Source organism: Lichenostomus cassidix, chromosome 1 (genome assembly GCF_008360975.1).
Source record: "Lichenostomus cassidix isolate B80296 chromosome 1, HeHo_3.0, whole genome shotgun sequence".
Classification (NCBI taxonomy): domain Eukaryota; kingdom Metazoa; phylum Chordata; class Aves; order Passeriformes; family Meliphagidae; genus Lichenostomus; species Lichenostomus cassidix.
Window position 1 is genome coordinate 25050133 of NC_139479.1, and position 27352 is coordinate 25077484.

Consider the following 27352-nt stretch of genomic DNA (forward strand, 5'->3'; position numbering starts at 1 on the left):
TCTCCTCTGTGAATTTCTTCAGTGCCTTTTAAGCCCGTGTAAATTCTCAGAATAAAGAGCAGTTCAATTGTGGAAAAGTTTGCCAAGGAAACGATGAGCCTTCATTTTAAAACTTCCTGCTAATTTGAATTCATATTCCAAATCCTTGAATCTCATAGTGACTGTTACTCCCTGTTTATAATCTTGTTTTTCTTGGTGGTCTTCTACCATATTCCTTTCCGGGAGGAGCAACTGTAGCCTGTTCACTAATTGTGTGGAAGCTACTCCATGCCTTTGCTGAGGTTCAGTCTCTGCCTTTTCCCAAACCAGTGGAATCATGCACAGATTATTCAATACATAGCAAACTACAGATTCATGTAGTGGCATGATGATGTTTTTAGTTTGTTATAAGTTCATATTTTTCAATATCCAAATCCCCTTTTCCTGAAGTTTATCTAATACCTTTATAGAATTGCTATGCTTCAAGGATCTCATTTGTTGACAAAGTAGGGATTTGCACTTCCCGTTCTGCCTGAATCAATGAACTGGAGACTGATTGGATGTGTACATTTCTCTTGAACAGAGGGAAAAACTGTACTGAAAATAAAATCTTTTTTGAGGCAACAATATGGAGTTCACAGGAACATGCTTAATTACAGCTGCTTATAGCTTTTGGGAAAAAAAACCGTAAAAAATGAACCACAAGAAAGAAGCCAAAATTTCAAAACTTCCTGGATAGAAATAGCCTGTTGAATGAGAGATGAGAAAATTTCCTGTGTGTCAGATACACCTGACAAACTTAGAAAATACAAGAACTTTAGGCAGGAGAAGTGATTTTAAAATTTTCTTTTTCCCCATACCACCCATAGAGGAAGTTGGGTTAATGAACCTTTTCAAGTCTTCCTTTCAGTCTGTGGGTAATCAATGCACAGTATTTTGCCTTGGTGGTCCTGTCTAACTGCAACCTTTAACGGTCATAGTTTCATAAACAGAAACTTTACAGCTGCAGAACCCCCTTGTGCCTGGCTCACCAACATAACTGCAGGCAGCAGGGCTCCCACAAGATGATACTGAAGAGTAGTGGGATATGATTCTTAAGTGAAATGCAATATTGACTCTACAGTGGATGCAGAGCTATTACTTGAAGAATTTGCCCTAAAGAGATGTCACTGAAATTAAATTATATGTGAAATTACAATGTGCTCAGTTGTGCTGTAGCTTTATTTCCTGTTCTTCCTATAGAAAAGCAATAAGGTGAACTCAGATGGGAGAACAGTGCCACTGTTATTTCCTGCTCTGTAATGCTGTGCACTGTATTCATGGACCAGAAGTGATCCTGGTTTTGTTGCACAAGTGATGCAGTCTTCTGTTGTCTGCCTGTTTCCTTAGGACTTCTCATCAAATACTGATCCAAACATTGATTTCTGTGATAGTGGCCTGAGACAATAACGCTGCATGTTGAGAATATCCTATACATTGCAAGGGAAACCTTAGCTACCTTCAGTGCTAATCTGATTAATTATGAGTCATCTCAATCGCTGTGACTAATAGTTAAATAAAGTTAAGTAATTCTGACATGTTTCAGCAGATGTTGTTGAAATATTCCTTTCTTTCAGCAGAAATTCATGCCCTTGTGCTGTACCTCTTCCCTGCAGCACTTGTTCATAGTGCCATTATAAACACACACAGACTGGGTATGCTCTGATGTCTCATTTTGTTGCCACATTTAGAAGAAATGTTAATACTGAATTCAAGGAAATATTAAACCACCTCTATCAAAATGAGCCACTTGGAACCCAGAAGTGACCTAGGCTGTCCCATACTTTTCCAAGGTGATGCTTCCTTACTGGAAAGCTTTGTCTGGTCTCTCTAGGGCCATGACATAGCAGTTTCAAGCTGAGGAGTTCAAACATAGCCCTAAGCAATGACGCCTGAAAGTCAGAGAAGCATCCAAAGCCCACATGGTCATGTGTTTATGAAACCAATAAATAATTATGTAGCATACTCTGCGGGGGCAGTGAGGGTGGGTAGACAGAAATGTATGTGGGACAGGGGCTACTGCAGGGAGTGTTGTGTGTGCCTTTTACTGTGAGCACCCTGATCTGCTCTAAAAGCAGCTGTAACATAGAGCTCTCCATTTCTGCACAGGCAATCCCAACTCCCAGCCACACTGGGTGAAGCAGGAGTTCAGATCTGGTTCTGCAAGGGTTGAAGAGTCAGGTGTGCCCAGCCCTGCTAAAGAGTGAGTGGGGCAGGAGCTGTTAGAGATGAAGAAGAATAAATGGACGTGGTTTGTAGTAAAGCTCAAGTGCTTCTGAATCAATTGGGCTCTCGAAGGGGCCAGCTCAGGGATCGCAGTATCTGAGATGGGATGGGAGGGTGTGAGTGTGCACTTCTTCCAGGCACAGGAATACAATTTCCTTCTGGAGATAATTGCCACAGAGAGAGTAAAGAAGCTCTTCTTTGCTCTTGATGATCCTGCTCAGCGTGGGATTTCCAGGTCAGAGGCTCTTTGCAACCTCCCTTATGTTCCCAGGAGAAGCCATTTACCCTTCCCATGACTCAGTCCAGGGTTATTAGCAATGTTTTACCTTCTGCTGGTGCTGCCCGTAGCAGAGCCTTTTAAAGTTTTTTGTATCAGTAGGGAGTCTGCATGTAGCAAGAGAGAAGCAGAAGGAAGGAAGGAAAACAAGCAGGTCCAAACATAACTCCAGGGAAGACGGGTGTAATTCTTTCTTTATACGAGAGAAAGTGAAGCTTGCTTGCTCTCACACACTCTTTCTTCTGTCTTCCTGATATTCTCTGTGACTTTGGTCTTCAGTCAGTCATCCTTTCTTTTTTTAAATTATAATTAGATAATTACAGATGCTGGGGGATGTCTTTGTCAGAGAAGTTCCTGGAGTTAATAGCCTCTATTTGATAAGACTGAGAGTTGCTGAACAGGGACTTCTAAAGATAGACTTGTTTGTAATAGAAATCCTTTTTTATCAGTAATTGTTTTTAAGAAGTCCTCTGCCAAAATACATTTGTTTGTTCATTAAATGTGCCATTTGATCTAACTTCCCCAAATCAGTTTCGTTTTTGTACTTTCTGTGAGTGTACTGGTGGTTGTTATTCACTTGTAAAAGCCCTACATGTGGCAGAGCTTCCAGTGCTGCCTGTGTTGTGAATGCTCCTGTGATGTGGAGAAACAGGAGTCCCTTCCTCAGTGGAGTGATAAACACTGTGCAGATGGTGCATATGCTAATACTTGTGTTAAAATATTGTGAATTGTGTCTTTCTACATTCATTCCAAATTGCAATAAATATGGCAAAATACTTTCCAGAATATTCCAGTTCTACTGAGTAGCATATAAGCACAGACATTTGATTTTTTTTTTTTGCTTCAAGTTGGTCTTGGTGCTAAATACATTACAGAACATAGATCAGTTCTTCTATAAACTTCCTAAATGTTTATAAGCACATCACATGAGTTAGACAAGGCATACTCTCAACTCAGTTCTTACTATTTCAGATAATTATTGATTTACTGGTTTTTTATACCCTTTGCTATAGTTTTCTTTACCAGTTCTCTATTAGACAAATGGTCTTTCAAAAAACATAATACTTTTATAAATAAAACTACCTTTAAAGAAATTGTCAAACTTTAGATCAGACCTTTTTCAACTGTCTGTTGGACGGGGCTACCTATATGTACATATTAAAACAACATAAATATTACATATAATAATATAATACCATGTGAGCTGGTGTTATATATAAAATTTTGTGTCCAGTACCTAAAATGAGACTACAGAAAAGCTGGAGAGGGACTTTTTACGAGGGCATTAAGTGATAGGACAAGGGAGAAAGGCTTTAAGCTGAAAGAGGGTTGGTTTAGGTTGGGTATGTACTGTGAAGATGGTGAAGCACTGGAACAAGTTGTCCAGAGAAGTTGTAGATGCTGCATCTCTGGAAGTGTTCAAAGTCATGTTGGGTGGGGCTTGGAGCAGCCTTGTCAAGTGGAAAATGTCCCTGCCCATGGCAGGGGGTTGGCACTAGATGCCCTTGAGAAGATCTTGAGCATCCTTTTACACCCAAGCTGTTCTATGATATGCATACATGCCTGCAATCTAGTTTTTAAACTGCAGCTTTAAGAAATCATTGTTTCTTGGTAATTGATAGTATAAAAATGTGTACATTAAAAATGCTGAAGTCAACATGGACAAAAATGACTGCAAGATCAGATTTGCTCTATACTACCCTGATTTTGTTATCCTCCGGATGGATTTTATTTTGCAGAAGGGATAAGAATCATCATAGGAAGATGCCTACAAACCAAAGCTAAATCAATATAGATGATGTTTTTCTGTTGGAATAGTTTGAAGCATTTACAAGAAACAGTCAAAAAGGTTGAGTGAAAAGAGTGAAATCAGAGTGGGTTAGAAGAGAGGTAGTGACTATTTAAAACAAATAATCTGTAAGAAACTGAAACTGAGGTGTTGACAAAACTCAGTATGAAGTGCTTTTTCTTACAGCTTCAGCTTTTGACGTAAAGTGATTACTTAAGAAAGTCTCCTTTTTCTTAAGAAAATATCTGCCTCTTAGGATGTAAAGAGAAGCTTGAAACATGAGCCAAAATTCTGGCATGCAGATATCAAATGAAAAGGTCAAAATACAGTGTCAAGAGCACTGTATTTTACATTTTTGAATTTGTGTGACTGTTGTGTGCAACAAGGAGGCATTGGAGCTGAAAGCAAGATGGTATCAGTAAAGAGAATGCAAGAATTGGTGAGATGGAGCCAGGGGCATGAGCAGGAATACGATGGACGTGCCCATGAGTGCAGAAATACACCAGCACTGCAGGTGCTACAGCGATTATAAATGGGGAGAAAATCTACTTGAATAATGCTGTTTTGATGCCAGACTGATCTTACAGATTCTCGCACGGTTCTTCAGACTCATCTGTTGGCACCATGTGTTCTTCTCTTGGATGAATGCATAACTACTACTACTTAGTGTCTGATGTGTTACCTCCCATATGTAAAAAGCACCCATGTGCTCTGGCCTCTTAGTCTTTTGTAGCATTTGGAAAAGATTAAGTCATCCCTTAACTTAACTTAAAAGCTTATCTAAATAGTGTGTAACTGTTTGGATAAACTCACATCCTTCAAGTGAATTATAGTGAGGAAAAAAGGTAGTTAATATACATAAACTGCTTTTCAAGAGTTACAAAAAGCATGACTAGAAATTATCTGAAGAAGAGAGATGATATTAACAACTCTGGGCACAGTAATGCAATGGATTTAATATCATCATTTTTAATGTCCTTCCTTTAAAAATTTTTGTTTTGTTCCTGCCTAGCTAGGGTAGAGATACTGCCTTGAGTCCAGAAGTCATGAGATACATCTTGTTCTGAGTGGCAGCCCCTCCATTGCTTCTCTGGGGAGTGATTATGTTGGTTAAACATTTCTTGCTCATTTGTGGATACTGCTTTGAGCTACTGATGGCTCGGGTAGGGGAAGATCTGTCTAGACATCTTACTGTTCTTTCCTGTGTAAACTGCAAAAATCATTACTTCTCTGTTGAAGATGAATGGGCAGAATAAAGACATACTTTTTGTGCCTGACACCCAGTGTCATAAAGTGCTGTCAGATTGCTTGAAAATAAAGTTTTAAGAAGTAGTCTGTGTTAAAGAAGCATCCATTGTAGGAAGTACTTCTCAACCATTAAAGTGATCTTTTCCGATGTTATTCACTTTTATTCAGCTAAGAAAGTTGCTGGTCAAAGGTGGAGCTGTGGGAAAGACCACAGCTTGGCAGGGAAAGCAGTGATCTAAGGTTGGAATATGAGGAGGACTGGATACTAAGGGTAAAGGTGAACAACCTATTTGTGGATTGTTGTTTTAATTGATTCACTTGCCTTTTCAATCAGATATTTTAAATAACTAGCCCAACGATAATATGCTATTACCAGACATTTAGTTAAATAACCCTGTAGGAGATTTAAAGTGGAAGTTATTGCATAAGAGATTACATTTTAATTTAATGAATAGTGATTTGTAGGGGCTTGTGTAAATCATCTAACTTTCAACAGTTAAAAAACCCCTTTACCATGGAAAAAATACTACTTCTATCAAAAGAGCTAAACAGAAAAATATAAACAAATGTTTTTCACTGAAACTTCTACTACTTTTTCTTTACCAATAGGCAGAGATTCTTAAAAAATAAATGGATAAAATTCGAAAACAAAGATAACGTACCTATTTCAGTTAATGATGAAAATATGCAATTATTGTCATCAAATAGAATCCATATGGTCATCTATCATAAGAGCGGCTTTGAATGATCTGCTTTGTTGTGCAAGGAAAAATAATCACATCTAACTAGTTCTCTTTGAGAATGCCAAGTAGCTGGGTAATGGGTAGTGCAAGCTGCATTCCTGTCTGATGAAAAGTGTTCTGATTGCAAGACTAGAACGCTTGGTTTTCTAGCTGTTGCATGTCTGCCTGCCTGAGTTTTGGCTTACTCACAGGTGATTTAATACTGAACTAGCTATTATGCAGGATAAGTGGTAACTTAGGGCATATTTAGGACAGATACTGATTTTTGGCACACAATAGAAAAACCACATTTCATTCCTATATCTTATATGTGTTCAGGCTTCAATTCCCAAGAAGTAAAAAGATTGCTCTGTATAGTAGAGGTTTTACATACATTTAAGGCATGTTTCTCAGGAATACTTTTTGTCTTCAGATGTAATAGAAGTACTTTCCTTCTGAAGCTTGTCTGTCTTTGCCTTCAGGGCCAAATTCAGAAGATGTCTAGCTCATGGAATAATTTAGTTATCAGGAAGTATAAGTGCAATCTGCCAAGAGGAGACAAGGCACATTTGTAACAGAGCAAATAAATTAGGATAAGCTTCTTAGCCCATCGCATTTGAAATGAAAGTTTTATTGGAGTTGTCATTTTATTATGTGTCAAAGGATAATTTGGATAATAAGATGATGCAGTGTAAGTTTTCTCAAGCCGTTTTTCAAACCTTTTCACATGGTTTTAGCTGATGTTTTTTACATATGTTCCAGTAAGCAATCCTTGCAATGTTTTTCTGGAGCTACAGAGTGAGCTGTGTAAAAAGAGTGTAGTTGAGCTTGCAGCAGGGCAGGGGAAGGGGACTAGATGATGTTAAGGTCCTTTATCACTTTTAAATGACTTTTTAAATTTGAAGTTTTTGTGTGTTCTGTTTGCAGCTTTATGTACTGTTTCTGATGTCATTTTACAACACTTGTGATGATTTTTAAGATCAGTCCAGAAATATGCAGCCACTTACTCTAATTCACCACTATGGTTTATCTTGAGGACTATTTTTGTGTCCCAGCCAAGGAACAGAAGAGGGGCTGACAACTTTTATTTCGTTGTGTTTCTTTTACTGTTAACTCTGAGTGCCACCTATCTCAAGTCGTGAACGCGGCACAGAAGAGAATTAAAAGTGCCCTTTGAAGTTACTAAGATGCTTTTAAAAGCAATTAATGGCTTTAAATAAACCATCCCATAACTAACTAACTCTGGGCCCTAACTCTGGACAAGCATTGTTGCTAGTTAAAAATTATTGCAGTTCCTAGTATGAAGACTATCACAGCTCAGAAAAATACTGTTCTGAGAACACATGCTTATCAATTAAGATTCAAATTCAGTGAATTATTAGACTAAGTAACAGAAAAACTCCTGCTTCTTGTGTAGTTTAATATTGAAATGTGAGTTATAAAATTGAATGTGAATAATATTTCTTTCACAAGCACTTATAATCTGTGCATTTATTTTCAGTACACGTTTTGGAACTTTATACCAAAAAATTTGTTTGAGCAATTCAGAAGAATAGCTAACTTCTATTTTCTCATCATTTTCCTTGTTCAGGTAAGTTATCTCAATTTTCCAATAAGTTCTGTGCTCTTTCTAAAACTGGGAGAAGTTGAGAAAGGTTTTAAAATAACTGATTTTGATGACTATGGAGGCAAATGGTTGAGACTCGACAGCCTTTTCCACTGATGATGTGACAAAAGGAGTTTTATTTCATTTTCAGGTCGTAAATAGGAATTTAAGGAGAATTTGATAGCATCACTAGTTGAACGGCAAGACGTCTTGATAACATTGAAAAGAATGCCTGTCATTTTTATTTTGTAACGAACATCCAAATCAGTAAAGTTGTTATTAAAAGTTCCGTTGATGATAATATTTTGTTAGTTTTGCAAAAATATTAAGTTTTATAACAAAACAATGTCTTGGCAGCAATTTTCCAACTGTAATGTCATCAAAGACTGTAGAGAAACTGAAATATGTACTGATACAACGCTTGCTTAGGGAGGTACATAAGTACTTGTTTTTGAAATTAGTTCCATAAAAAATTAGTGTGCTGCTTTTAGTTGTCTTAATTCTGAACCTTTCACAATCACTAACTGTGTTAAATAATAGAAATCTTACTAAGTGAAAAGCTGTATTACTTTGCTGACCAGCTTCTGTAGAAAGAAAAGCAGTGTAGATTCCCAGGACAACTTAGATTTTGTCGTTTGCACTCCCTCTGTGAATTCTACCTCTTCATTTATATTTGCAGAAGCCCCAGCTCAGTGTTTCAGAATTTACTCTTTGCATGCATAAGAACAGCTCTATTGTATAACATGAAAAGCCAGTGCCATGCTAATTTCTAATAGTGCTCCATAATTTTGCTTCCAAAGTTGCAGCTTTCCAGTCTAGTATTTCCTTAAAGTCTTGCAAGCAAATATTTTTACAAGGCATTAACATCTGAATGTTAATGTGATCTAACTACAGTATTGTATCTTCTTATAGCATCCAATTTTCTAATTTTTGTCAGTACAGTATGCAATCTTCAAGTTATATTGAAGTACTCTGCTTTTCAATTAAAATTCCTTGATGCCTTATAACATATTGTTGAAATTACTTGAAAGATCTTACTCAAAAGATTGACTCTTATATTCACAAAAATATAACCAGAAAACATTTGTTCTTCTTGTTGCAGTTAATTATTGATACACCTACTAGTCCAGTTACAAGTGGACTTCCACTTTTATTTGTCATCACCGTCACAGCTATCAAACAGGTGAGTAATTTAGTGAGCAAAAGGAAAACTAAAAAGAACAGTTGGATCAGTTTGGGTCTGCTGTCCAAGCAATGCCCCCTCCCAGCCTCTTGCCCATCCCCAGCCTGCTGGTCTGGTGTCAGGGAAGGGAAAGCCCTGATGCTGACACTTTCCAGTAGTAGCCAAAACACTGGGGTGTAATCAAGACTGGTTTAGCCCCAAGTACTCTTCACAGCAGGACAGGACTGTTGTGAGGAAAGTTAACTCCACCCCAAATAGACCCAGAACCATGGATAATTTCAATTGTCTCTTAATAAGTAACTTGCTACCTTCACAGTCTTTATGCTAAATGCAGACTTTTCCTTCATGAGTCTTCAAAGAAGCTCATGGAGAGTTCTGTTTCTTTACAGTGGTAACTATTCATAATTGAGTATATTCTATAGTTAAACTCAGCACTTCTTGTTGAGCAAAATTTGTGATACATGCAAGAGCTAGTATTTCAGTGTGGCTTTCCCACTCTTAAGATTTAAAAGTTAGGCTTTAAAGTCTTACTGTTAGTTATGATTTACCAAAGCCTGGGTTTTGCCATGCTGTGCCTGGTACTGCAGTTCTGTGTATCTCTGTGAGTTTTTCTCCCAAAAGCCTGTGTAGATTTTGGGACCTGCTTGAGGAGCTGTACCAACCCCTGAAAGTATGTTACACTAAAGTTATAAAGTCTCTGTGAGTTCCCAGATTATTTTTGAGACCATCCAATGTAGTGATACTTTTGTTCTGCATTGAATCTTTAAATGTGCTCAAGAGAGTTAGGTACAAAACTGCTATGGATGACAAGTAGTATTTTCCATCATTTAACCACTGATGACTTTATCAGTTCCAGTCTTTATCATATGGCAGAACCTTTTCCATGGAAAGTTGAAGATTCTCTGTCCTTTAGTTTGTCTGCTTGTATAAAACACAAAATCATAGGGTAATTGAGCACCAGAAATATGGTAATCTGCAAGGTATCTTGAAACAAATTTCTTTACAACTATATATTGTATATAGAGTTAAAAGGTTTGGCCTAACTGTATGACAATCAGGAAATATGGCAACCTTTAGTCGTGTCATCTCTTTATCATTTTTGCAGCATAAAGTCCCATTCTTCCAAAATACTTTTTTTTTTGCACTTCTACCTTCTATTAAAAGTACTTTACACTTAATCGAGCATGAGATAGATGCTCTCATAGAGCATCTATAGATAGAGCATGAGATGATCACTTAAATACCAGAAACTGATCAATAGAGCATGAGATGATCACTTAAATACCAGAAACTGATCTATGCTTTCGAAACTTGTTAATCCAAATGTCTTCATTGAAATATGTAGTTTTGCTAACTAGTTGTAACCATGAATGCTTTTTTTCATAGATATCCAGGACAGCTGTAGTACTGACATGTATCACAATTTCATTTGTTCTGGGGAGAATACTTTTTTCCTTACTGTGATCAAGGATAATTTTTAAAATTTTTCTTGCAAGCTAGGGCTATTCTGTGTCTTAATAGCCAAATGTGCATCACTGCATCATTCCATTTCACTGTTTTCTAGGGTTATGAAGATTGGCTGCGACATAAAGCTGACAATGCAATAAATCTTTGCCCTGTTCATTTCATTCAGCACGGTAAACTGGTTAGAAAGCAAAGCCGAAAATTAAGAGTAAGTAACTATGACTTAACAGGTTTTGTGAGTCAGGCTTTACTTCACCCTTGTTACACACTTCATACATAAAACAGGTTATACAGAAATGTAGTATGATGATGTAGCATTTATTGCATCTAATGGAGATGAGACCTACAATATACTATTTTTTAGTTTTTGCCTCTGAATAAAATATTTTTATAAAATTAAACTCCTAATGAGTTAACACTCTAATGAGATTAGATAAATCTCCCTTATTATCATTCTAAAATTTTACTTTTATATGTTACTGTTGTTGATTTTTCTCAGACTGTTTTACATAACTAGAATTAACTAACTCTTTCCATAGATGTTCCTTTGGTTTTCCATTTTTTAACTTGCAATTTCTGTCATGATTTATCTTTTCTCTATTTTCTGTCCTCTGTGATTATCACAGAATCACAGGGTACTTTGGGTTGGAAGGGACCTGAAAGATCATCTAGTTCTGATCCTTGTGCCGTAGGCAGGGACACCTTGCACTAGACCAGGTTGTTCAGAGCCTTATTCAGCCCAGCCTTGAACACTCTCAAGGTTGGGGCATGATTATTATTATGCACATTAATAATTTATTTAAGCCTGATTGTGAGAGTCAGTCCTATGTGTACAGATACATGCATGCGTACAGACACAAGGCATTCTAAATATTTTCTCAAAGCCCATCAAATCACAATCTCTTCATTGACCTTGTGAATGCTGTTGCATTCCCTTCTTGGTATTTTGAAAGTTGTTTTCAGAAATTAATTTTTGCTGCTTATTGGTTTTTTTCATGAGCAGATTAACTTTTTAACAATACTTTCTTTAGAACTCAGAAAATTTGATGGATATTAATTTGGAATTTTCTTATTTCTAATGTTTGCTGGGGTATCTTTTTCTGCCCTCCTGTTTTTGGGCCTGAGTGCATCAACAGTGTTCACAGCTGTTCTGCTGTGACCTTCCATTCGAGTATGATAGCTTCTGCCTAGGGCCTCCTGGTAGTAAAATAAAATTAGGACATCACATGCTTGAGAATTCCAGGTATGTACCTAAGCAGTTAAATATTCCAAACAAAAATAGTCAAGTACCATGTAACTGGAATTTGAATTTTAATGGTTAATCTGTTGCCCATATTTTCTTAATTTCTCCCCTGTTTATTGCCTTTCAGAGGGTGTGTATTGAGTGACTAAATGATAGGAGATACAGAACTAGAAAATACTTGCATGGAAAGGGAGATCTGTGTATATTTGTAAATGGGTGAAACTCTCAGATCTGTATTACATGAGAAAACAGACTAGGTTGCAGTCTGCACCTAAAGCCTGGGCACATTCAGTTAACGAAAGAAAAAAAGAATTGCTGAAAGATGGAGTTCTTTTTTTCACACAACCAGAGAATGGCTGAAGTTGACCAGCATCTCTGGAGATTTTCTGATCCAACCCCCAGCTCCAGCAGGGCCACCAAGAGCTGGTTGCTCAGGACCATACCTAGACAGGTTTCAAATATCTCCAAGGAGGGAGACTCCACATCTTCCCTTGGGCAGCTGTTCCAGTGCTCAGTCAACTGCACGATGAAAATGAGATGGACCCTCCCATGTTCCAGGTTGTGCCTCAGGTCCTGTCACTGGCCACTACCAGAAAGAATCTGTCCCTGTCCTCTTTGCATCCTTAGCAGACATAGTGGCAAATGTTGTTGAAACATCTTTTAAATTTTATTAAAATGCTATGTACTAATAGTTTGATTTGGTTTGGGTTGAGGAAAATGAGAATTTCATACCTGATTGTTGCAAGTATGCTTAGAGTTTGAGTTCTCCTGTGCCATGTGTACTATCTGCAATTTTTCATTACTATTAGTTAAGGGAAAAAACCCCTTTTTCATATCTACAATTAGATAAATCTCTTTTTTTTTATCATCATTCTAAAATTGTATTTTTAGATGTTACTGTTGCTGATTCCTATCAGACTGTTTTGCTTAACTGAAATTAATTGACTCCTGCCAACTGCTAAGGATAGTGGGATTTAGCTGTATAAGCATATAACAAGAACAATGGTTAAGCTGAGTCTTATTATAATAAATTATGACATAAGAGTGTATCAAACAGATGTTGACCTAGGTGAAAAATTGCAAAAATTATGTGGTTGTGATGCGATATTTATTAAAACCCTAATAATCTTAGAACATGGAGTATGTCTTTGCCACTTGTTTAACTTCCAAAAATGTAGAAAAAGCGATTTTCCTTGAATAATTTGCAAGAATATTTTGAATTTGTAATTGGTTGGCTGTTCTGTTGTGATGTTCTAACATGCTGTAAAATATTGCCTGTGTTTCCATGAATAAAAATTAGTTTGCTCACCTTTGAACATGGATAAAAATAGGATGGACTGCTAAAAATGTATCATGTTTTCATCAACATTGGAACTGTTGGCTTTTTCAGCTATCTCTAATTGTAATATTTGGAGCTAGATGCTTGTCCTCATGAGCCAGTGAGAGCAGCTCACGTCTCCTGGTGGTTTTGAAACAGTTTTATTGTATTTTGTCTTGAAACAAAGATAGTATCTTCCATCTCTCAAATAATGTCACAAAACTTAAGAAGACAGTACTTGCAAGATTGTTATCCTGAGAGGAAAGCAGTAAACAGTAGATCTCAGACATTCCACAAGGTATAATTTAGTTTTCCGGAGATATTTCTGTAGTTCTTTACACCTGTGGTAAAATCCTGGCGTAGATAAAAATTGATGAATTTTTAAAATATTTGTTTTAATCTAGGTTTTAGTTTTGAAATCTGAAATTTGGGCTGCTACATAAGAGCATTTTATTTTCTTGTGTTTCTTCCCCAGGTTGGAGACATCGTAATGGTAAAAGAAGATGAAAAATTCCCATGTGATTTAATATTCCTGTCAAGTAGTAGAGGAGATGGAACATGTTTTGTTACAACAACTAGTTTGGATGGTGAATCCAGTCACAAAGTAATTAAATGTTCTAAATTTTCATTTTAAGGCAAAGTTTGCTTTTAATTTTTGACACAGATCGTAATATGACTTCATGCTTATATGTGTGAGCAGGTACACTAATTTGTGTAATTTATGTTTCTATCATCTGCTGTCATTTCTCTAGAAGTAATAGTATTTTATGAAAAGTTTTAAGATATTTGTTTGTGATTTTGTCTGTATCCAGTATAGACCTGCAGATTGCAGTGGTAATACACTAACTTTTTGTGCTTAAATGCTTTTATGGTGTCCTGATTTATGAATACACTGCAAGGTACTTACACAAAATCGTAGAATCATTTGGGGTGGAAAAGACCATGTAAGAAGATGCCCAAACAGGAGCATTTAGAGATGTATTTTATTTGAATTGTGAGCTCTTACATAAAAGTTAGTAAATTCCATGCTGAACTGAAGTATATGTGCAAATTAATGTCTTATATATCTGTCCTTTTTATTTTTTATGCATTTTTATTCATTCCAGACTTACTATGCTGTTCAAGACACAAAGGCGTTTCACAATGAACAAGAAATTGATGCATTACATGCTACCATTGAATGTGAACAACCACAGCCTGACCTTTATAAGTAAGAAAATAATTCTTACCTGTTTCATTTAAGGTACCCTAGCAATGAATCATAGAAATATCATAATGAAAAGATACTGGCTGCATCTCTCTGGTTAGAGTGAGCCCCAGAGTGAGCTTGAAGTCAGGTAGGTCTGTCCATACTCCTTTTCTGCAGGTAATTTCCCTACCTGTGCTCTGGGGTAGTGATCTCCAAAGGGGGATGGCACAAAGCAATCCACTGAGAAGTGTGATGAAATTTTAAAATTTCAGGGGTATTTTTTTATAATCTAAAAATAAGAAAGAAATTAAGCTTTACTAATACTTAGTATATTTTTTGATATTGGCACCCATGGTCACTGTGTATGTCACATACAGTCATGAGGTTCTCCAGAGGAATAGGGTGTTTCACAATATGGAGAAGTTGCCTGTGGCACTCAATCCTTTACTTTCAGTGTATTGCAAAGTATTGCCATTTATGTGTACCCAGTTAAAATGGATTTACAGATTATATTATGTAGTTTTAACTAAAATAATATTCATAAAATGCTGTAGTGATTTAAAAAGACTCTTGCAAAGAAATTGCAGATGGAAGATAATAGGAACATTCTAGCACAAATGTAGGAACATTCTAGGACAAATGAACAATAAGTAAATGGCAAGCACTTCCATTCCTGGTAGAGAACTTCATCAGTCATGTTACAAAGTATAGCCATTGTCAATCTAATCAAATCTGACAGGATGTCAGCCAGAAAAAATTTAAATTGTCAAGACTGTTTGAAAAACAGATTTACATCTGCTGTTGTTAACGATGATCTCACAACACGGGCTTTGAAATACTAATGACAGCATGAAGCCATCATGATTAGCAAAACACTTTAAAATAAGCATGCAGAACATGAAGAAAAATGTCTACAATTGTATAAAGTCATGCAATGCTCAGTATTTTAAAAAAGAATTGTACACAATTCCACTAAACATAATGATAAATCTTGAAAAGCCCCTTTTGAGGTGTTTCTTAATAGTATAATAAAAAGTCCTATAATATTGAGAGAACACTTGTTTTTTCTGCCATAGTAAAAATAGATTAAATAATGCACAGTAAACAATGTGATGTCAAACTAAAATGCTCTCTTTGGACAGCAAATACTGTTGGAAGATGCAGAAAAACATTGTTTATTTCTGAGATGTGAAGGCATCTCTTTTCTCTAATCTTGGTGGTTAAGAAACTGGTTTACAAATCTGCTTGAGAACAGGTTCTTTAGAATATTGAGGCCATCACTTGCTTGATCCTTTTTTTTAAATACTTGGCTCACAAAGTGAATGACTGGAAGTTGAAATTCATGCTATTATAGATGGTGAAATCTTTTAGGACAGCTGTTGACACACAAATAATGAAAATGCTTATTGGTAGTCAGCTTGTATCTCTGCTGATTTTTACTTGAAACTTTTCCTCTGAACAAAACACAGTGGTGAATCTTTCCCCACCCCCCCCAAAGACACGAGGTTATTTTGTATCTTGATGTATCATAACCAACTGCACATTATTGTTTTTAGATATGACCCTACCATGTTGTATATTCTCTAAGCAGACAGGGTACCACTCCTGAGCCTCAGAGGTTCCCTTTCAGGGTAACAGGCCCACCAGCTCCCCACAGTTTCCTCTGCCATTGAGAACACTAAAGTCCAGTTTAATCCCCTATGCATCAGGTTATCCACTTGGACAGTGGTATTGCAAATACAGTGTACAGAGTCTGGCTGGAATGAAGTCAGTTCTCTTCACAGCAGCCAGTGTGGTGTAATGTTGTTGCTCTGTTAATTGCACCCCACAGTTTTAGCTGTTGTTGCTGAATTTTTACAGTGTCAAACTTGTGTTCCTCACTTTGCCCGTCCAGCAAATAGGCTGGGGGTGGGCGAGAGGCTGGGGATGGACACAGCCAGGAGGCTGACCTCAGTTGGAATGTTCCATGCCATATAGTGTCATGCTCAGCAATAAAACCAGGGGCAGGGGGCAGTCTTCCAAAGCAGCTGTTGCTTGGAGACTGGCTGGACATAAGCAGGCTCATGGGAGGTGGTGAGTGGTTGCCTTTGTGTCACTTGTTTTTTTCCCTTCACTTATTAAACTGCTGTGATCTTGCTTTTGCTCTTCCAATTCTCTTCCCTATCCTGCGGGGAGAGAATGAGCAAGAGGCTCATGGGTGTTTTGCTGCTATCCAGGGTCAAGGTACCACATACAGATAAAATGTACTTACAGATATTCAGAGGGAGAATTACTTACTAGCTCTATGCTTTGGTTTGCTTTGGTTTTAATTCAGTTCTAGGCTTTAGATCTTGTAAAAGATAGTAATTACACTGATTTATCTCAGGCAGTTTAAGGAATAAGACTTCTTATTTCTTGCTCATGGGTCTATTTAGCAGATTTATCCCTTATTTTATAATCTCTTACATCTCTTTATATGCAAAATTTATATCAAGTTACCATTCTGTGTATTTTTGTATTTACATGTTTTAAGTGTTTATCTATCTATATGTATCTCTTATGTTCTTTTTCATGTTCTGGATAATTGTAGCCTGTTCAGTTGTAAAATGTTGTCTGTGACAAATGCTTTCTAGAAAATATTTTTCAAATAATCTATTAGCAGTACTGTTAAACTACTTGTGTATTTCCCTTTCAGATTTGTTGGTCGAATAAATGTTTACCATGATAGAAATGAACCTATTGCAAGGTGGGGAAATCCAGAGTTTCTGCATATTTAAACATTTCACAGTTGAATAAGTATCAAAAATGTGAATTACCTTTGGTTCACCAACGTTGTGCTGCTTTGTCTTAGTGATAGGATATTTTTCTCGTAGAAGATTCCAGACTGTTATTTCATAAATAATAAATATTTCATCTTGTAGTCATACTTCTCTTCTTTAGTATTTTAATGTATTTATTCAACTTCAATTTTATTTGACATGTATTTAGTTTGTAAATTACATTGGTAGGATTTTGACAGCACTTGTACAGTACCTGCCCCATTAGCGTGAGATCTTGGTAGTGTACTAAACAATATAGATAGCATCACTTGTGTATTTAATTTTTCTTCTTAGATTTTGAAGACTTTGAACATGCCAGATAATTGTGTTTAATTTTACTAAGTATGTTTGTACTTCTGTCTAAAATGTCCACAGTGCTGTGTGTTCAAGAAAGGCAGCATCCAACTTGCTGTACCTGATTTTGGTCTGATCCTTGCTACAGAGCGGCAAAGCAATAGGAGGGGAAGTTGCTTGCTGGGATGATATCCTAAATCCCAGCATGTGGGGAGTTACTCAGTTACTAAGTGCCTTGCTAGCCTCAGTGTGTCTGTAGATCCATTATTCTGTGTCACAGTCTGCTATAAAAACTGTCACTTGGGTCATTCATGTAACATTGTCCCACTAGTTTCTTGGAACTAGTTTCAGGTTTTGCATCAGAATTTTCACCCTGTTCATTTAGAGTTTCTTGATTTTTTGGGAGTTTCATACCTCAAGTACATTTTGAATAACATTCAAAAACACTGAACTTACTTCTTGGGTTTTGTTTTTTTTTTGTTGCTGTATAGAGAGAATCTGACAATTCTGCATGCAGTTTGTCTGTAAAGTAGTCCTTGGTTTTGAACTCTTACGGTGATTAGTGTTACACATCATGTTTCAAAGTATTATTTAAACTTCATTGAGATCCTTACATTAATTCCATTACTCTTCAATAAATCATTTTACCTATATTTTATCATAATTTTTGAAACAAGTATCAAAAATACCTTTTATGCTGTTTATACTTAAAATGAAATGGACGAGTGTAGTCCTTAAGTAATTCTTACATACAGGACGCGATATTTTATACAAGCCTAAAAAAATACTTGAATTAATATTTTTAAAAATAAGTACTGTGCAGTTAGGATGTTGAGTCTTTATTTGGGTACCTACATATGTGGGGTTTAGGTGCATTGGTTTAACACTTGAATTGTAAAATTGTGAGCTAAAATTAAAAAAAAAATAGATGCCTAAAATTCACTTAAAAATTTTAAATAGGCCTAGTTTGTCAAAATAAAACTTTTTTAGTAAAACTAATTTCCTGTTTTATGTAACTTCCACTAAGGTCTGATGTTTTTCTCTCAATGTTTATATTTTGTAATACTTACCTTTTGCAGGCCATTAGGATCTGAAAATCTGCTTCTTAGAGGAGCCACTTTAAAGAACACAGAAAAAATCTTTGGTAAATGTTTCTTTTGACTATTTTAATGGACCCTGAAGTAATAAGCAGATACCAAACAAGGTTACAAGCCTACAGTTACTACTGGGCTTATGATTTCTATTGAGTCACTTGTTTTACCATTTTTATAAAGTTTAATATTAATACATAGAAACACTTTAGCAACTAGAAACTGTGACTGGAATGGGATTTAAATGCTGCTTAAAATTTCTGTCCAAGTACCAAGATAATAAAGCCATTTCTAATTTTGGGCTATCATCCAAATCTGTGGGGTTTTTTCTTGAGAATAAAGAATTAAATAAATGACAGAGTATAATAATCTAGTGAACTGTGCTCTTTTGAAGTTTCTGCACTGTGCAATCTTTAGTAAAACAAGTTGTCTAATTTCAGGTGTTGCTATCTACACTGGCATGGAAACTAAGATGGCATTAAATTACCAGTCAAAATCACAGAAGCGATCTGCTGTAGAGAAGTAAAATTTCTAATGTTTATTTTGGGGTTTGAAAGCTGCATGTTTGAATGGTGCAAATCAGATTTTTTTTTTAAATGAAAGTGTATGTTTTGTTGATTTAAATGAAAAAAACCAATTTGCTTCTTTTAAATAATTTTTTACTTATAATACAATAGATGAGGTTCTCAATAATGAAGTATTATTGTTAGATGTTTAAAAAAATAAAAGCCACTTTGATTTAATGCTTAGCTTTTTAAGGTATGATGTTTTGTTCTTCCGTAAGACTTTCACCAGTTAGAGTACGTCTACTGACAGTTTTCCAAGGTTGTGTCTTTTATCGTCCTAACATTCAATGCTTTTCATTGCAATTAAGTCATAAATTCAGTGAAAGTAACTATTTTAATGCACTTCACTTTGGATAAACTGCAGTAACGCTTGTCTGTAGCATGTTTTCCATGGTTTAGCTAAAATTAACAAGTTCCATGCAGACATACATGAGGGGACAGTAAGATAATGCTGTCCTTAAGGAGAGAGCTGACACTGGTTGCTTACCATTTTTAAAATAGAGACTATTTTTATTCCTGCTTTGCTATCTGAAATCATCAGCACTGAGTAAGGCATCCAGCCTTGTGAGAAACAAGATGTCATTGATTGAGGCAAGATGTACTGACCAGCTGACAGCCCTTCTCTTACACAGTGACTGAGCAATGATGATATGTCTCTTTCTGTTGTTACTGATACATAACCCATGGCTCTTAGTTCATGCCCATCATTAATGAAACTGCAATCTTAAATGCAAAATGTTCTTGTGCTTTTTTTAGATCTGTCTAGAGTTAAAACATTACTCCTACATAGCAAAATGCTCTTGATGATTTTATATTTTTATAAAAGTGCTTATGTGAGTGATCTTTTATTGATGCAGAGAAATGGCATAAATATATCTGCCAGATACAAGCCCAGTTATTCTGTTATGATTCTATCTATGCTATTGTTTTCACTAATAAACTAGTTTTGATAAAGTGCCACACACATTTTGGAAACAGTTATAGCAGTTAACTGTTAAAATAGAAAATGGTCCTCAATAATGTTTTTCTTAATTGGAAAATCACTGTAGACTACTTACTTAAATTCTTAACATTGTTAGACTTGAAGCACATTAGGCTAATCCATGAGTATAACATTTTCTAATAAACTCTATAGTTTATGTGCTAATGGCATTCTAATTTTTCCTTTTCTTTTTTTAGATCAATGAATGTATTTCTTGTTGTATACCTCTGTATTCTCGTCAGTAAAGCACTAATAAATACTGTTCTGAAGTATGCCTGGCAGAGTGAACCATTTCGTGATGAACCATGGTATAATCAGAAAACAGAGCCTGAAAGGAAAAGAAATTTGGTATGGAAATAAATTATAATACCAAAAAAGTTTCCCTAAACCCCTAATTTTTAGACATATTGCTGAAAAGTATATACAGCCTGCTTGCTTACCTGTCACACTTTTTTTGCTAACAGTGGTGATAGTGTATTTGTAGAAAGCTTGTATTTTAAATTTTTGCTCTGAAGTTGTATGTGTGAACTTAACTGATGAGAAGGTGTCTGCTTTAATATAAAAAGCTTCATGAAAGTGTTTTGGAGTTGCCTGTTATTTGTATAAATTACTAAAGAATTGATCTCTTGCAGAGATATACAGGACTGGAAGGAATCCCACAGCTATTTGCTGTCCTGTAAGAGACATGTTCACAAGAATCCTCTGTAGGAATCTCCATAAAAATCTCCCTCAAAAGCTTAGTTTCATATCGGTCTATCATGAGCATTTGTGATATCAGAGAGCATTAGTCACCAGTGCCAGATGTTCTGTGGGAACAAGGACATTGTCCAGGATGGATACCCAGATGATCCAAAGTAATGCATTGAACCCTGCACTACAGAAAGCACAGTATTATTTCACTAAATCCTCCCAATCAGACCAGGGGAAAATTCGCTTCCCTAACTCTAAATCTGTGAGGAGTACATGCTAGCCAGGCATTCTAGAGTTCTCATTACACCAGTAGCACTGTCTCAACCTGCTCAACAGGTTGACTCTCGCTCCACCACTGAAAAATTGAGCCAGGTTATGTGCATGCATTCTACTTGTGTTGAGAGAGGGAAAGGAAGCCTTTTATTTATTTATGAGTCACTGCCTGAAAGTTATGTAATTTGGTAAGCCTTGAAGAGATGCTGTGGTTCTGTGGTGTTTTTCTGGTAATTTTTGAATGTACACGTTACTGTTTCTCTTGTTCTCCAAAAAATCTTCACCACGTTCATTAGTTGCTCTAGAACTTTACAATAATGGTCTGTAATGGTATTCTACACCTGTATGTCTGTAAAGAAAAACGCAAATTTAAAAGAAAAAGCTCTATTTCATGCCAGTTGTGATGATATAAATCTTGTAGATCTACATCCTGTGCTGAACTGTGAGCTATGGAAAGCATTGCTTACTGTTTGAAAGTTACTTGAAAAAATATTGTAAATACATGCAGTAATCTTGTACTCTTTGATGGTATGTGAACAATCAATATTTTCATCTTGTTTCTTTGGCAGTTTCTTCAAGCTTTTACAGACTTCCTTGCATTCATGGTTCTTTTCAACTACATTATTCCTGTATCCATGTATGTCACTGTGGAAATGCAGAAATTTCTTGGTTCGTATTTCATTACATGGGATGAGGAAATGTTTGATGAGGATACAGGTGAAGGACCACTGGTGAATACTTCTGACCTCAATGAAGAGTTGGGACAGGTAAATTTCATTGAATGATACTTTTTTTCCAACTGATTCTACTGTAGGTTTTTATTTTAAAATGTCACTTCAAGGTTTTTTGGTTTTATTTTCTTTTTTTCCAGTTACATGTACATTTTCTATAGTGCTGACTAATTTTAAAAATAAAATTTGATATATTTTTATTTTCAGACTCAAAAATTCTAATTTCTCACCCAGTCAGTGGAATTCAATTAATATTACTATATTGTTAAGGGATAAACACTTCCTCTCCATTGATTATAGAGGGAAATTATATAAGCATCTTAACTTCCTTAGAACAAAAATCAGATGGAAAAAAAACCCCTTTTTGTCTGACTAGCCTGACATTGAATCTCCAGACACAAGTTTCATCCATTAAAATGATCAATTGTCATTTTCATTTTTGAAAAGAAATTCTGTTCTGTGTTAAGAAAATCATCACCTTGAGACAGATACAGATAAATATTTTTTCAGAAAATATTCAGGATCTCAGTTAAAAATGTCTTCATAGGTTTTTCAAATAAGTAAATAAGATGGTATATTTCCTTCTTTTTCTAGTCAAACTGCTAATAAAGTTTTTAAGGATACATATCTATTTGGATTAAGGGTGGTACCAGGTATTTCATTATTGTGGCAGACAATCGGCATTGTCTCCCATAAGATCCTCAAAGAGGATCTGCTGAATTACAGCCTAGATTGAAAACTGGCTGAAGAGCTGGGCTCAGAGTGTGGTGGTCAGTAGTGCAAAGTGGGAGGCCAGCATCTAGCAGTCAATACTGGCTCCCATCCTGATCATTAATGGTTTGGATGACAGGGCCTCCTAGCTGGAATGCAGCCTTGCAGTAAAGGACCTGGGAGTCTTGATGGAAATCAAGTTCAACATGAGCCAGCATTATGTCCTTATGGCAGAAAGGGCCAGTGGTATCATGGGCTGCATTAGGCAAAGTGTTACCAACAGGTTGAGGGAGGTGATCCTACCCCTCTCCAGGCTGCCAGTCTGGGCTCCCCAGTACAAGAGCCATGGCCATACTGGAGGGAGTCTAGTGAAGAGCCACAAAGACATGCAAGGGACTGGACTTCACATGGCTCATGCAAAGATAGGTGCAGAGAGCTGGCACTGTCCAGCCTGGAGGAAAGAAGTTCAGGGAGGATCTTACCAATGTATGCAAATACCTGAAGGGAGGCTACCTAGAGGATAGAGCCAGGATTTTCTCAGTGGTACCCAGTGACAGGACCAGAGACAGCAGGCACATTCTGAAACAGGAGGGTCTGAACATGAGCAGACACTAGGACAAAGCAACACAGTGAATGACTAAAAGACCTTTGCTTAATAGCATTTTGTGACTTGCGGTATGATACTGAGTGTAGGTGTTGTGATGAAAAAAATCCATATAAATCCTATCTGCTTTGAAAAAAGTTGAATTAGGGGTACTTTGTTCACAGGTAAAAAAACAACTGCGAAATTTGGCATTTGCCTTTTCAGATTAGTGAAGATTACAAAAGTCAATCTCAGTCAAAGGTTTGCATAACTAATAACTTTTTTAAGACTGAGAGCAAAAATTTGTTTGGTTTTTAGTTTGTTCAATGCATTGAATAGATGTTTTATTTTTCATGGTGTTAGGCTTAAGCGCTGGCGCTCATTGTAAAAGATAAAGTTAATGAAAAATTCAATATTGAGACAAAATGAGTGTTTCCAGGGCAATTACAGTGCCCATGTGTATAACTCTATGTGTCCACAATCCTCATTTAAACTAACATAAACTAACGCTCCACATTGTAGTGTGGAATTCTGATACTACCCTAAAAACTGTTCTGACAATGACTGATCCAAATCTAGGCATGTGCATTAAATAATAATCCTTGGGAAATGAAACTTGAGTGCATTTTGTTTCTATAAATATCTGTCTTGCAGCAAGAAAGACATTAAAAACTAAAAAGGACCTAGAGAGAAGAGTGAAAGTAGGTTAAACACATTATTTATATGTGCTATGAGGCACAAGATAGCATTGCTTGATACTCTTGTAGGATAAAATCTTTCACTGCCTATATTTCTATGAAGGTAACTGCCAAAAGAAATTGTGGTATTCCTTTTCTGAAAGAGCATAAGCATCTTTAAAGGAAGGTGTAATCCAGTAATAAAGTCAGTTTTGTTTAGAGATGTTGGAAGATCTCTGTTCATATTCCTGCTCTTTTTAATTTGTGCTCATTTGCAGATTGAGTATGTCTTCACAGATAAAACAGGAACATTAACTGAGAACAACATGGAATTTGTAGAATGTTGCATTGAAGGGCATGTTTATGTACCACATGTTATCTGCAATGGACAAATCCTCCATGATTGTACAGGCATTGATATGATTGATTCATCTCCAGGAGGTAGTGGAAAGGTATGATAACTATTTCTATGTTCCTGGCTTTTTACAATGAAACATGAAAATTGAACTGTACTGATAAAGGGAATATTAGAAATTCAGTGTTCTTGAGTTTCACTAATCAAAATAGATAACTGCATAGACATTTTTATTCTCTAGCTTAGAGTAAGATTTAAAGGCTTAATGGGAAATTTCTCAACTTAGGGCAGCTATAAAGCTGAATTAAAACCCAAATAGAGAACTTTCTCTGGTTAATAGCTACAGACATAGATAACTGGTGTCCATTTAACCCTAGTTACAACAGGGAAAGCAAGCCAGGCTCAAAGGGGAAAATGAGTTCTGAATGCAAGCACTTATTTAATCATCACTGAGTGAAGATGTGGCCAGAGAATGGTTTATTATCAAATTAAATTACTTCAACGTGTGACTTAATTTAGCCACATCTTAAGTGTGTGACATAGAGCATGTATGTATTGTGGCTATTTGCTGTGTAAAGCAAAGTTAATTGAAAGTTCAGGAGTCTTCATGTGTCAACAGGTGAACAGGGTGTATATGGGCAAGATAATCACAGCCAAAGGACAATGTATTTTTTATTAGTACATTATCATATAATTCACACTCACTTCATATCATACCATTCACTATGACAAAATAAGGTCCCTTAAAACATGTTGGTCTAATTAAGTAGCCTTATGTGTCACACTTATGGCCCTCAGAATGTGGTCCCAAGGTTTGCTGTGTTTTTATCTTGGAATTAACAATGGCACAGACAGTTTGTATTCAACAGCACAGAAGAATAGGTTTCAGATGCAAAGATAAAGGTATAACACAGCCAGGTATGCATGAAATAGAAATTTCTTTCTAGTGCCAGGAGCTTCATTACCAAACCATCTGAAATTTTATAGGAAGCGGTTGGCTTGAGCTGCCAAAGTATGTGCACTTCAGTAGTTTGTATAGTTCTGAGGGGTGTTCAAGCTGCTGAAGAGATTGAAATCTGTAAGCCCTGCTAAGACCTGTGCTCTAGGTACTACATCCTTCTGTGTGTACTCAGGACTCCTAAACTACACCTTGACTAGTATTTAATTAGTACAAGTTGTTAAAGTTTAAGCAAAAGTAAAGAAAAAACTCCTTCAGCCAAATCTAGACACTCAGAGGAGGTACAAGGTGCACACTGGGGTTTTTTTGCATCATTAGCTTGACTTGTTTGGCAATCCTAGGGGTACAAGCAGCTGTGACACAGTTGTGTGATTACCACTGGGAGAGACCTGGCTCCTCCTAAAGGAGCCTGCCTTTGTCTGATTAATAATCAGTAGTAATCAGTGACATCAATCACCTTCCAAAAGAAGAGTTTTCAAGTGATAACACATAGTAACAACCATTCCTTTTATATTTCAGGAGAGAGAGGAACTATTTTTCCGAGCTCTTTGTCTTTGCCACACCGTTCAGGTAAAGGATGATGACAGCGTAGATGGATTGAAGAAAAACCAGTTCTCAAAAAGATCTTGTATATATATATCTTCATCACCTGATGAAGTTGCTTTAGTTGAAGGAATACAGAGGTATGTGTGTACTTTAGGTATTACACTTTTTTAAACTACAGATAAATCACTGAGCTCAAAACTGTTTTCAGAACAAAAATTGTAGTAACGAGCACCAGTAATCTACAGCAGATTACTTTCTTAATATGCACTCATGATTATTCATAGTCTAAAATCAACTAAAAACAGTTTGGGATTTTGGTGTTAGTTTGTTGTGGGCTCAGTCTTAAATCTTAATAACATGCCTTTACTGGATAAATATATATTTGTTGTATTCAGTCTCTTGATCTATGTTTCATTTTACAGACTTGGTTACACCTATCTAAGGCTGAAGGACAACTTTATGGAGATCTTAAATCGGGAAAATAACATAGAAAAGTGAGTGGTTACAAATATAACAAAAGAGACTGATGAGTTTTTGTTGATGTTTTTGATAAACTGTTATTTCCTTACACATTAATCTTTAAGTCAGGAGAGTCAGGAACCATCCATTTTAGTGGAAAAAAATTTAAAAAATTTTAAAAAGTGATTTTAATTACTTTCACTTTGTTTAACATTCTATGCAGTACAAAATACTGATACGACAACAAAGGTGTGGTGTGAGATTCATGACCTAATCTAATAGTTCCTAGTGTTTTTAAGAAGTATGGGTATTTTTCCTTTTTGATATGGTAAATAACACATTCTTAATAGAAAATGCAGTGTACCAAATTTGTTGTTCTCAAACAATCTGAATTTACAGGAGGGTAATATCTGTAGAATAAATTTGGTAGACCATAATATGAGTCAAATTTTCTCTAACAATGAAGTGTTACAGCTGTTCTGTGGGATGTACATACCCTTGAAAATTTACCTTACACTTCTCTAGATGTCTGCTGGTTAAGTCTATTGTGTATCTGGATCTTCCTGCATGGGCACTCTGCTAACCAGGCAGGGACTCTTGAACACAAGTAGAGGAACCCTGCTATTACTTTACCCCCTTTTAGAATGATATGGAGAAATACTTCCCAAAGGTTACTTCAGACCTTTTTGGCTCAGCTCGTAAGAACTGGAGTCAGTATCATTTGATGACTAAGAAGAAAGCACTATAATCATTGAGAATTTTCTCCCAGTTGTATCACAGGTTGTAGACATAGGCCTGATGTAGTTTTGCACAGGTTTGAGTTCTAGGGCGTTTAAAGGACTTAGGACTGATGGATCTAATTAAGCGAGCAGATCTGGAGATGAATCCTGAAAAAGTTGGGATTCATGATTAGATTGCTTGTGTTTGTGCTTTAAAAAAGAGAGGCTCTCTTAGATTAAAGGACATAGGTAAGAGAATAAATGATAGAAGTATACAAACTGATGAAACCAAAACAGTGCAACAGGAGCTTGTGTTCATTTTTCCTCTTAGAAAGGAACAGAACATGTGGTAAAAATAAAATCTTGGAAATAATGGCAAGTATAAAACCAGTAAAAAGAATTCTCTTTTTTCACTTGAATAAATTATCATTCAACATTTGAGCAATAATAATGGAATTAGGTTAGCACTTTTGGCAGATTAGGAATAGTGAAAATTAGAAAAATATTAAATAAAGACTTCTGTGTAAACGTGCATTTCAAGTCCTAAGGCTATGTCTAAGTATTATACATAGAAAAATTCTTTGCAAGCAGTACAGTGCTGTGCTGCAAGGTTTCTAATCTTCTACTTAAACAAAT

General features: G+C 36.1%; 1 protein-coding gene across 6 annotated transcripts in view; it reads left to right on the forward strand.

The window, feature by feature from the left end:
- The window catches only part of ATP11A (ATPase phospholipid transporting 11A), a 118576-nt gene that overhangs the window by 60881 nt on the left and 30343 nt on the right, over positions 1-27352 (forward strand). For all 6 annotated transcript variants that reach the window (XM_085053104.1, XM_085053138.1, XM_085053121.1 and 3 more), the window contains exons 3-15: positions 7782-7871; positions 8989-9069; positions 10634-10741; positions 13570-13698; positions 14201-14304; positions 16958-17008; positions 18455-18519; positions 18907-18988; positions 20212-20362; positions 21547-21744; positions 23958-24131; positions 25512-25675; positions 25961-26032. In XM_085053104.1, coding sequence (XP_084909230.1) covers positions 7782-7871; positions 8989-9069; positions 10634-10741; positions 13570-13698; positions 14201-14304; positions 16958-17008; positions 18455-18519; positions 18907-18988; positions 20212-20362; positions 21547-21744; positions 23958-24131; positions 25512-25675; positions 25961-26032 — 1469 coding nt within the window. The remainder of the gene's footprint in view (positions 1-7781; positions 7872-8988; positions 9070-10633; positions 10742-13569; positions 13699-14200; positions 14305-16957; positions 17009-18454; positions 18520-18906; positions 18989-20211; positions 20363-21546; positions 21745-23957; positions 24132-25511; positions 25676-25960; positions 26033-27352) is intronic.